Here is an 11,981-nt window from a genome sequence, read left to right as displayed (position 1 = left end):
GGTAGGACTAAAAATTCAGGCCAAGTGGCTCCCAAGTCCATGCTTGTAGTGTCTGCACCTTTCTGTCTCTCCAGGCTGCAGAAAAAGCCTAACCTGGTAAGATTCCCAGGAACAGACACAAGTGGAAGGGGTCGGAAGGTAGTTGTAAGAATTGTGTGGCTCAAATGCATTACTGGTGAAGCCAAAGATTAGTGTTTCCGGAGGAAAAAGAGTGAGCATAGACACTTGAGGGTAGTGATTTTAAGGGATTCTGAGATAGATTTCATGTGGGAGTCTGAAAATCACCCCCAAACTGTATTTTTTCCATATTTTATTGGTGCATTATAATCTCAAAACTGTATTAAAATGTGTTATACATTAAGGAAGAAAATACATGGAAACATATCCTCTGTTCTTGGATGAGAAAATTGAATATTGTAAAGACATTCATTCTCCCCAAATTGATCTATAGATTCAACACAATTATTGTTAAATTGCAATGAAATCTTTCAAAAACCTCTGAGTTGATTTTGAAATTTGTAGGGAAGAGCATTGCCAAGGCACTTCCAAAGAAAAAGAACTGGAGAGTCTTGCTCCATCAGACAGGATAGCTTATTATAAATAATGTTAATTAAGCCAATGTGGTGTTGCTCAAGCACAGATAAATAGATGAAGAGAGAGCCCAGGAAAAGTCCAACTACACAAGGAAACTTGGTTAAAGATGGAGAACTCTCTGTTCATCAGAGCAGAGATGTTAACTACTTAATGACTGAATGAGGACAACATGTTATCAGTTTTTTGCATGAAAATAATGAACTGGAATCCCTACCTCACACCCTACACAAAAATGAACTCTTGGTCCTGACTAAAGACATAAATATAAAGGGCAAAGCTCTCAAATTTTAAAATATAATTTAGGAAAAAAAATAAAATAAAATATAATTTAGGAAAATACAGCCAGGGAAGGACTTTTAAAAACTAGACATAAATATTTAAAGGAATAATTTAATTACTGCAAAAATAATAATCTCTACAAAATCCCCTCAGTAGAACAAAACAGCCTAGAACACAACCAAGTGAAGATATTTGCAACATGATAGGAAAAACTTAGTAGTACCCAGAATGTTTATGAAAAAAAAAAAAAAGTGCATTTCACAGAGGAAAAAGAAACCCAAAGGAGCCATAGCATAGGAGAAGACACTGAGTGTCTTTAGAAGTCAGGGAAATGCAAATGAAAACTCCAGTAAAACACCATTTCTGAACTGAAAGGTGGTCAAAAGTTAAAAGCCTGCATAGTAAGTACTCCAGGTTAGTGAGGATGGGAAGAAATTGGAAGTGAGGAATTGATGCACCACTAGAGGTGGAAGGGGTATAAGCACTTTGGAGAACAGTTTAACATTACTTGATAAAGCTGTGCAAACACAGAGCCTATGAACTAGCAATGGACTTCTATGAAGAAAGCCTGGAGAGATTTTTGCACAGGTATACAGGAGACATTTCAATGATAGACACAACCTAGTTCGAAATTTTAAAAATAACTACAAATAAGACAAAATTCCAAAAGTCCTTCACATAGAACAAATAAATCAATTGCGATTATTCATACAACAGAGTGAATATGTACAGCAATGAAGATAAGCCCACTACAGCCAACCCCATGCTCATGAATAAATACCAAAAATATTATAGTCAGCCAAAGAACTCATGGGCAACATCTACACCATAAGGGCTTTCGTGTGAAGTTCACGAAAGAACAACACTAAACAGCGTACTGTTTAGAAATGCATTCATAGGTGGTAACACTCTAAAGAAAAAGAAGGAACCAGGATTGCCAAATTCAGGACAGGAGTGACCTCTCTGTGGAGGGAAGGGGGCGAAGGACACTGCTGAGGGAGGGACACAGGGCACCTGTGGGACATGGAGGTATTCTCCTGCTTAAACTGGAGGACCGTGTGAGTTCTTGTATGTTCCTATAATAATAATTACTATTATTGGAACCGTGAACTGTTCACACCTGTGCTATATACATTTTCTCATGCATGATCAATTTCATACTAAATTTAAAAACGCTGAACACCGCACACCTCTGGGAAGAGCCCATGTTTCACTGATTATCTTTGGAATATCTGGTCAACAGGGCTGAAGATTTCTGAGATTCTGTCCTATTCTGCGATTCCTGGAGGGACAGAGGCCTCATTGCAGGCTGATCATCCCTGTTAAGCACCGACAACCCGCTCTGCCTTGGAGAGTATCGTGAACCAGGCGCGAGACTCTGTCCCCCAACCCTCATGATCATGGTCAAAGGGTGTGTCTGGTCCTCCCTTCTTCCAGGACACTGAGCGCCTATCCTGGACACCTTTCCTTTCTCCTGACACCTGCATTGTCTGTCTTTGCTCTTTCCATGGTCCAGCCCATCTTGCTGGTAGACTTGACCATCACATGTCAGAGTTGAGTGATGGCTCCCAGCCCAGTGTCCTTTCCGCCACACCACCTGCACTCCTGTCCTCCGCCCCAGCACCCTGTCCTTGCTTGATCTGGCTTCCCATGCGTTGGCAAGTCGACGGAAGGGAGAATGTCCTCATTCATTCATATCAGCCATGAAGGACTTGGTTTTTATTCTGAATAAGACAGAGAGGAGAGAGAGAGGGAGAGAGAGGAAGACAGGATCCAAACTCATTTCCAAAAGGTCTTTCTGCAACTGTGTAGGGCTCAAGCTTCAAAGGACAAAGGGGAGAAATTGGGGAGGTGACTTAGAGACCATGCCAGCCATCCCAGCAGGAGATGGTGTGGCTCGGAACAGGAAAGTCACCGGCACACAGGGATGCAGAGATGCGGTAGGATTTGGAGCCCATGGCGTTTGCTGCAGTGGCGCAGGTGGTGGTAAAGGAAAGAGGAGTCGAGGCTGACTCCAGGGTGTGGCCAGAGGGACCAGAAGGAAGATGGCATCCTTCGTAATGGGGAAGGAGTGTGGAGAAGCGGCCTGTGTGTGAGTCAGGGAGGGACGTCCAGGACTCTGTTCTGGACATGGGCAGTTTCAAGGGCCTTGTATTATCCACGTCGATGTCTCTCACTGGATAAAGGAGTGTGGAATTTGGAGGGGGTGGGGGAGACACAGGCAGAGGGTACACGTGAAGGTCAATCGTGGGGTGTGCGGCAGTGCATTGGGGTCGGTTGGGCTAAGAACTTTAGGGAGAAGACTCCAGGGATGGAGCCACATCTGGATGGGATGGAAGTCTCAAGTTTCCCCAAGGGGCTTTAGTCACAGTGCCCGAGGGAGACCAGTTTCAGCTCAGGGGGGTCTCGTATTGAGGAGCCTTTCGTGCTATTTGTGAATAGAGCACAATTTGGATAAGTGACCAGTGACCCCAGGGAAAGTTACTGCAATGAAACAGATCTAATGTCCCTAGAGGAGGGGGGACGGGTGGGGGGAGGCGGGAGGCAGCCTCCTCTTCCCCTTCCCCTCGGTTTCCCCCTTGGTGCCGCGGAGGTGAAGGCTGACTGTGCCTAAGGACCAGCCCTGCGTGCCAGGTCCTTGGTGCCTGCAGGGAGCCGGCCAGCTGGACTGACAGTGCCAGCCATCGCCTAGCATCCCATGGCCTGTGTCACCAAGGGCCACAGTAAGTGGAAGTGACGCCTCCCCAGAGGCCGTGTTAGCTCTGATAATGCTCCAGCCTCCTGCCCACCCCTTGCCCTCAGGCCACCTGGGGGCAGGATGCAGGGCACCAGGAGAAGCCACATGGCCCCGTGGCTTTTGGAGCTGTGAGCAGGGAGTCTGGGCCGGAGATGCAGGCGACGCCTTCCCCTTCTGCTCAGCCTCAGCCTGTGCTCTCGCTGCTGTACCCCAGAAGTCTCTGAAACCACAGGAGGAACTCTCAGGGCTTGCTGATTGGCCCTGTGAGGGCGTGCATGCGGGGAAGTGCCTCCCGCTGGCCCTGGGGGACTGCTTCCAGGGCCCTGCCCACACCCCTCCTCATTGGCTGCACCTGCCAGCGCAGCCCGGACCCTACAGCTTCCTGCCGCCAGCGTCTGGGACTCTGTGGGAAGCCTTTCTTTGGCAGCAGAAGCAAGATTACCCCATATCAGGTGGGCTGGAAAGTGGGGAAGTCAGTCCTCAGGTGCCACCCAGGTGGATCAACATGCCAGCTTCCTTGCCCCTAGATGAGACGGCTCCAGGCCATAATGTGTCTCCAAGGTCCCGGCAGCATGCACACCAGTTGACCACAGTGCTAACTGCATCTCAAACTAGCATCCCCACTCCTTCTACCCTCTGTTGGGGGTTTCCTTCCCTTTCCTGTCACACTGCCCAAATTCTCTCCCAATGCTTCTAGCAACTACCTCCTAAATAAACTACTTGAATTTGAATCTTTGCTTCAGGGTCTGCTTCTAGAAGAATCCAATATCAAAGACACTCAACCCACTCAAAGAATGAGTTCTCTTCTAGTCCTGTTTTTTTTTTTTTTTTTTTTTTTTTTTTTTTAAGCCTTTTCTGGATACTAGCTATGTAATAGGATAGATTAAACATCGTCCTTGTCCCCAGTAGGGAAGTCACGCATGTAACTGTATGACACAAATATCTAATATAGCAGTATAAAAGCAATCAAAAAGTATTTGACTCTGTTGTGAGAGATGGTTATCAGGGAAAGCTCAGAGTGTAGTGACACAGGAGGTTTTGGAGGATGAATAGGAGTTTTCCATATAGAAAATAAGATGGAACCAGCATACTTAAAAATTCAACAATGCATCAGAGCATAAGCCTAAGTTCAGGGAGCTACTAGTAGTGGAGTCTTTCCCATGTTGCATGTTTCGGGGTGGCAAAAGGTTTAGGGAAAGTGAGGAATTCGAATAGTAGAAGATATGGTTGCACAGACAAGTGGAATCTTGCCTACACTGACGAACTTGTTTAAATATTGTCTTGGAAAGATGAAAGGATTTTTGAAAATCGTGGGTTATCTTTTTCTGATTGTGTAAAGATCAACTGCTCATTGTAGAGAAGTTGGCAGCAACAAAGAAGCATGAAGAAGAAAATAAAATTACCTTGAATCCAAGGTTAATTAAATCACGTTGTGTCTTGGTGTATCTCGGAGGAGTTTTAGGCAGAGGAATAAGAGGGTCAGACTTGAGTTGTAGGAAGAATCTTGGCAGCTGGTGATGATCATGTGGCTGGAAAGATACTGGACGTGGGGTGATTAGCCAGGAGGCTGCAGTGGGGAACAGCATGGGGACTCTCTGCTGGGCTGCTGTAGGAGTGGGGGGCTTTGCAAGGTTTTTAGGAGGTGGGACTCTCAGAACTTGGTGACCAGATGGGTGAAGCCTGGGATAGAGGGAAGGCATCTGAGTGTCTCCAACGATAAGGGGACAGAGACTGGGAGCCAGGTGACCTGGGCTCTTATTTCAACTCTGTCACTTCCCAACTGTGGGAACTCAGACGGATACCTTACACCCTCAAAGTCACAGCGTCCTGACCTGAAAAATGGAAAGACGATTCTGTGCCTGCTTCCTTCCAGGCTTGTCACATGGTCCATAGTCCAAGGGGGTTAAGTAGCCCTGATGGGTGGGAACCTCAGTTCCCGGATCTCATCCTAAAACCTCTACGCCATGCTTCCCCTGGTCTCCTGCCTCCTGCCTTCGGTCTCCAGAAGACCAGGGCAGACCTAATCCCTTCTAGGTTTCCCTTCCTCTCCTCTCTGCATCGGCCCAGAGCACATCTGTCACGCTGGTCCCACAGGTGTGACTGCCACAGGCACACCATTCATTCATTCATCCACTTCACATACTAACTGATGCTGCATCGTTGTACGTTACAGGTGCTAGGAATTCAGAGGTGTATCAGAAGTCCCTACTCTCAAGGCGCTCATATGACACCCAGTTGTCAAATTAATAATTTTGGATTGCGATGTAATGAAGGGAACAAAATAGGGTGGTATGTTAGAGGTTGAGGGTGTATTTTGGATTCGAGAGGTTGGAAAGGGACCTGAGTAACTCAGGCAAAGGAAGCAGCAAGTGTAAAGATCCTGGGGTGGGTTTTATCTTTGGATGCTGAAAATAGGGAGAGATCCATGTGGCTGGCCTTATCCAAACTTCTACCCACCCCACCCCTTACTTGCTGATTTAGCTTTACCAAACTTCCACACTTCCATGGTCACAACCAGTCCCCACTATACTGGGCTGTGACCCACTCTTTACACACTGGGCTGGGAACTCCCTGTCAGCAGGAACTCTCCGTAGCTCCTCCAGTCTGCTCCGTTGAGGCCATCTGATTGTGAATCAGGTGTCTTATGAATGAAGGAATTAATCACCTGACTAGTGAATGAGTAAGTGAAAGACCACCAGGTCCAAGTGACTGACTCTAAGTACAACCTTCTTGAATTTTCTGACCCCGCTCCTCCCCCACCATTCCCCTCCCTGGCTGTACTTTTCCACCATAGCAAGTCTTACCTTCTTCCCTACTACATAATGTGTTTGTTGTGTTTTCTGTTTGCCCCTGTCTCCCCGGACTAAATGTCAACTCCATGTCATCAAGAAACTTTGCGGTGTTGTCCGCCAATGGGCCTCGAGAAGCAAGGAAGAGGCAAGTGTCAGAACCAATGAGTGCAAGGGTGAGTAAATAGATGGATATCAGTCCTTAGCCTTATAAAACAGGGGTCACAACCTTCAAAGGTCACTGCCCATGACAGTAACCTTGCCGCGCAGGGAGCCAGTCAAGCCACCCAACGGGCCGCAGGCTACCAGTTTGAGTCCCCGACAGCGAGCAGAATATTCGTCCCCATTTTGTTGACGAAGAAACCCTGAGCAGGTAGTTTAAGTGGCCTGGTGCCACTTCGCTGATGGCAGCGCTAGCTCTGCACAGGTCACCCTCGTCCTTGACCCGGGTCCCCTTTCCTGGGCCTTCTTTGACCCGACTCAGATCCCAGTTCTGGGCGCCTGGCGTTGTCTCCTGGTCAGAGTTCAGAGTCTGGTGTCCGTGGGAGTGGTGTGCGCTGCTGCAGCGCAGGATAGAGAATTGCGCTCCCGGGTCCCCTGAGTCCTCGTAGCCCGCTCCCGCCGCCCGAGCCCCCGCCCCTGCCCATCCCGGCCGCGCTGTCAGTCTCCATTAGTGCTAACAGGCTCCAGACAGAGCGGGCTGGGCGCTGGGCTAATGCAATCGGCGCGTTACCTGGGGCGCAGGCTACATTACCAGCTCGGCCCCCGCCCAGCGCCGCCAGAACCAGCCAGCCCACGTCCTGCCGGCCACCCCGGACTCCAGCGCTCCTCTGGCAGCGCCCGAGTGCCACGCGGCGGAGCCCAACCCCGGCTCGCGCCCCAGAGCCGGGCAGACCGCACGGCACCCGGGTCCCCTTGCTGCCCACACGTGAGTGCGCCTTGCGCGCGGGACTGGGCTAGGTGTGCGGGGAGACCCAGGCTGAGCTTCACGAAGTGGAGTGCCCACAAGTTTGAGTGCAGATGCTCCTGGGGCTGTTGGAGGTGGCCGAGACCCGCGGTGGGGAGGGGGACGGCAGGCTGCACCGGGCACTGTCACCACGGGAAACTTCAGCCTTGGTATGTCCAGACCCCGCTGTTTGAGGGCAAGAGCGAGCGAGGCAGTGAACCAGCGAAAGCGCTGCGGGGTCTTCAGCCGGACTCACAGGGAGGTCAGAGGCGGTCTCCATCTCTTGAGTTCTGTCCCAATGGTGCGCGTCACAAGTTCTATATCCAAATTTTTCCAACAGACGCACTCCCTTTTCTGCGAACCATGAGTAGGTTCAGCGCGCGCTGATCTCCATCTCCCGGGTGGTCTCTGTTGGCACAGGCAGGAAGGACGCCCCCGCCCTCACCAAGTGACCACTTCTTTTCCTTTGATACGAGCAGAGCTTCGGTGTGTCCCCGGTACCGCTGAAAGTCCCTCTCACCAGCCGCACCCATGCTTCTGGCGCGAATGAACCCGCAGGTGCAGCCGAAGAACAGCGAGGAGGATCCTGAACCGGAGCCCTTGCCGGCTTGCAAAACTGCGGATCTGCTGGTGGTGAAGGAACGAAACGGCGTCCAGTGCCTCCTGGCGCCCCGTAACAGCGATGCGCAGCCGCGTGAGACCTGGGGCAAGAAGATCGACTTCTTGCTGTCGGTGGTCGGCTTTGCCGTGGACCTGGCCAACGTGTGGCGCTTCCCCTACCTCTGCTACAAGAATGGTGGCGGTGAGCACCGGGTGGGGCTGAGGCTTTAATCTCCGGAGGCTACCTGTCCGGTAGCCGTGGCCGGTAGGGAAGAAAGGACACACGTGGGGGAAGGAGGAGACACACGGACAAGTCTAGGACATAGGAAGGAACCGGACAGGGCTCAGGGAAAAAGAATTACCCTAAGGGAAGAAAGAAATTGAGGCAAGACCTTGGACCCTGATAAGCACATGGGTGGAAGGATAGAATCTGGGGCACCTGTTGAGTGAGGAGCTCTGACCCTTTGATGGTCCCCTGGAAGGGAGCTGGAGATTTGGAGAGTTCTTGAAGGGCCCCTAGAAGTGCCTGCAATGCAAGGTGATTTAGGAGTGCAGCACTTGGAGCCTGGGGGCAGGGACTCCTGGGTCCAGAGAGGATAGAGGATTTGGGTGCCCGGGAGGCACCTGGAGAGATCCTTGAGGATAGAGACTGTGGAACAGACACAGGCTGAGAGAAGCCTGTAAGAGATGCCGGCATCTGAGAGAGCAGCCCTCTCAATTTGGCAGTTGTTTCGCTTTAGGGTTAGTGTGTACCCCATCCATAGGATTGGGTCAGGAGGTGCCAAAAGCTGGCCTGGTCCTTGAGATAGGAGGCCTGGGTGATTGGGGTGAAGTCTCTTGCTCCACAGGTCCTGGGCACCTTGCAGGGTGGAGTGGGAGAGGGACCTGGAGAAGAGAGTGGAGTTCTCTCCCCCTCCTGCTGCTGGGTAGGTAGATTGCCACTTGCCCTGGAATGGGAGCCTGGAGGTCACCACCAGCCCCCTCAGGTAAGAAAAGGTAGAGCATTTGGAAGCATCCAGGGGTCAGGATGCTGTGCCTTTAAGGCCTAGCTCCTTCCCGAGGGTCCTTGCTCCTCAGATATCCAAGTCACCCCAGTCCTATCATTTGTGCTAGGATGAGCTATAGGATGCCCTGCAGAGCTCTCAGGAAAATAAGAGGAAGAAATTTGTCCAGTTCTGGAAAGTTCTCGATCCCCTGGGCCATCCTTCCAGGTCCTGGCTGTGGCTCAGGACCTGGAGGTCCTGAGGAGGTCAGTGGGAGGGAGCCGGGTAAAGGGAAAACTCATGACTTTGTCCCACAGGGCCTAGGACTCACAGTTCTTGGCTTCCATGTATACTCCAGACATTTTTTGGGACAGGGAAGGATCAGTGTTTGCAGCGAGGGGCTGGTCACCACAGAGAGCAAGTGTCTGTGAGCAGAGGATGCTGTGGACAGAAACAATTTGCCCCTCTCTGAAAAAGTTAATCCAGAGTTGGAGCCAACAGATGAGGGTTTGTGTCCCTGATCTCCTCAAGCACTTCCTGAGATGAGTCTGTCACGGTCAGGTGGCTGGGGCAGCAGTCCTCAGCTTCAGGAGCCCCGCGGCCTGGGGGCCTCTCTACTCTGCAGGCTCAGCACTTGTGTCTGACCCTAGGATGGCGTGGGCAGAAGACATAGGTAAAAAAGGGAAATGTAGTCCAGAGGTGAAACTGCTCCACATTCGCCTGCAGGAGTTTCTCAGGGCTTTCGGGGCAGGTTTGAGCATTCTGTCCCTTGGGACCCGAGGAGGCAGAAGATGCAGCCTCTCAATATTTTTAGCAGGTAGGGAGATGATGAATGAAAGACAGATTGGGAGACCATAGGACATGCCAGCCAGCTCGTCCTCAGTGACCGTCCGAGACGACTTGTCCCCGACAGCAAAAGGCCCTGTCATCAATCAGCAGTATTTATCTGGGTCCCCTCAGTTAGGGCAGAGTTCTTCACTCTGTGTGGTCACCTCGATGAATGAACCACAGCTTCTGCCTGCCAGGAGCTTGAAACTCGGAAGGTCCTTATTGTCATGCTGCGACAAATCGTTTTCCTTGTTACATGTTTTGTTGAAACTAAAACTACCCCAGATGGCCAGTTGGACTCGTGAGCTAGATAAATACTCTAGGGCTTATTGACACTGTGTTCACTCTGTCATTGCCACCAGTGCAGACAGAACACCTGCTGTGTGCAGGACAATAACCCAGGTGCCTAGGGGACAAAATGGAGCAAATGTGTCCCAGGTTTCAAATATGAGGTGAAGTTGGCCGGAAGCTGCCTGTCTAGTCTAGCCAGCCCCGTAATGGTAATGGCTCACCCCAAGTTTCTCAGTAATTTGTCTCTCTGTGGGTCTTGTCTCCCAAGCAGGAGGGCAGAGCCTGTGACTGTTCTCTTTTTCTTTTATCTCTGGACTTCTAATGCCCCAGATAAGGCCTAGACTCTGCAAATATGAAGAGTTTTGTTGTGAAGCACCCAACAAACTCCTATGGAACAGATAAATTAATGAAATGGTCCGGGCGCTCAGAGACCTGCTGCCAACCCAGAAAGCACCGAGATGCAATAGTAACTAAGGAAACAAAGCTTTGTGTGCAGAGATCGTCGGTTTGGACAGGGGAGACCTTGGCTGTGGAGTCCAGGGTTCCAGTTTCTAGCCAGGTGGCTTTGGGCGACTCTCCAAGCCTCTGTTGCCTCCTCTGTCAAATGGAAGCACTGGTGTTCAGTCTAGAGTGTGGACCAAATTCAGGGCAGCCTGGCATAGAGTGTGACTTAGCAAAGGTGACTACTTTTTTTTTTAAAAGTGTCATGGTAGTGATGAGTGACATGGAGGGGAGAGGTGCCACATGCTGTGAAGGTTTAAGGAGTTGCTTAGGAAAGGCTCAGGAGAGGCAGGCTGTGCTTAGAACTCGGCTGCCCAGGATAGAAGGGGCAGGGGCAATCTCCAGCTGCACCCGGGACAGGCATGGACAATTCCACAGCCATCTCAGGAGAGGAGGGCAGGCTGACTGAAGGGCAAGTCAGGAGAGATAAGGATGGAGAGGCAGGTTGGGGCTGAGCTACGGAGGCCTAGACAGCTGGGCCAGGGGTGGGGGAGTAAGCCAGCGAATTCCAGTTGGCCTGCAGGGGCGGCGCGGGCTTACCTCAGAGTAGGCAGCAGCTCCTTTTCTAGCTTACCACCCCAGGGTGTGCTCAGTGGGTCCCCTCTGGGCTTGATCTCTGCTGAGACCTGCGGGCTGGCTGCTCCTATGGATCAAGTCCCACCCAGTAATTCTGAAGTCAGTCCCAGAGATGAGCAAGTGGAAACGGTCCAAAGAAACTGAGTTTGAATCCCAGTTCTGTCACTCACTAAGTGACCCCAGGCATCACTCAGCCCAAGTTCCCTAGCATAGAGGGACATGAGTTTAGATGATGCTCAAGATCCATCCATCTGCAGTGTCCTGGCTTCCGGCTGTACCCAAGCCACACCTCACCGCCCTGCTCTTTACCAGCCTCTGGTCTATGTGCCCTTCTGGTGCCAACATTAACACAGAAACTCTCAGAGGCTTGCTGTTCACACTGGCCCAGTTTGGAGAATGTTTTGAAATGATGAAGGTGCCAATAGTTTAGGCCCCTGGCTAATATTTTCTGAATGAATTACCGGGGAAGATCAACCTGTCTGAACATCTTCCCAAAGGCCGGCTGCTGGGATGACAAGCTGTGGGTGGCTTGTGGGAGGGGAAAGCCACTCTCAGAAGTTTTGGGGCTTTGTTCAGACCCTCTGGGACAGTTAGTCTCAATCCAGAGGCAGCAGTAAGCAGAGGGACTATTTCCAGGGTCTGAAGTTTCCCTCTGAACCCATGATCTTGGTGTGCACTGGTCCTTGGGGAGGGAAAGGAAAATGGACTGGGTACCCATGTCTGGTTCCCTGCCAGGAAAGAGGCCACCATGATTATCCTGTGCATGTGGCTGCTTCCGTTTGAGACACAGCATGCTGACTGCTCTGCACTGTGCCTTGTGGTGACTCTGTGGCATTCAGGTTTGAACAGGCCTGGGT

At 50.9% G+C, this 11,981-nt stretch overlaps 1 protein-coding gene across 2 annotated transcripts in view; it reads left to right on the top strand.

Annotated features, from left to right (window-relative positions):
• The first annotated feature begins 6,628 nt into the window (after positions 1 to 6,628).
• Slc6a2 (solute carrier family 6 member 2) overlaps positions 6,629 to 11,981 on the top strand; it is a 40,313-nt gene continuing 34,960 nt past the window's right edge. The window contains exons 1-2 of one of the 2 annotated variants that reach the window (XM_047530025.1): positions 6,629 to 6,772; positions 7,825 to 8,147. In XM_047530025.1, coding sequence (XP_047385981.1) covers positions 7,877 to 8,147 — 271 coding nt within the window. In that variant the 5' untranslated portion in view covers positions 6,629 to 6,772; positions 7,825 to 7,876. Of the gene's footprint in view, positions 6,773 to 7,094; positions 7,328 to 7,824; positions 8,148 to 11,981 lie in introns of those variants that run through there. The other variant, XM_047530026.1, reaches the window with a different exon arrangement.

The sequence above is a fragment of the Sciurus carolinensis genome, chromosome 16 (assembly GCF_902686445.1).
Source record: "Sciurus carolinensis chromosome 16, mSciCar1.2, whole genome shotgun sequence".
NCBI classification, from domain to species: Eukaryota; Metazoa; Chordata; class Mammalia; order Rodentia; family Sciuridae; genus Sciurus; species Sciurus carolinensis.
This window is presented reverse-complemented; position numbering and strand designations above follow the sequence as displayed.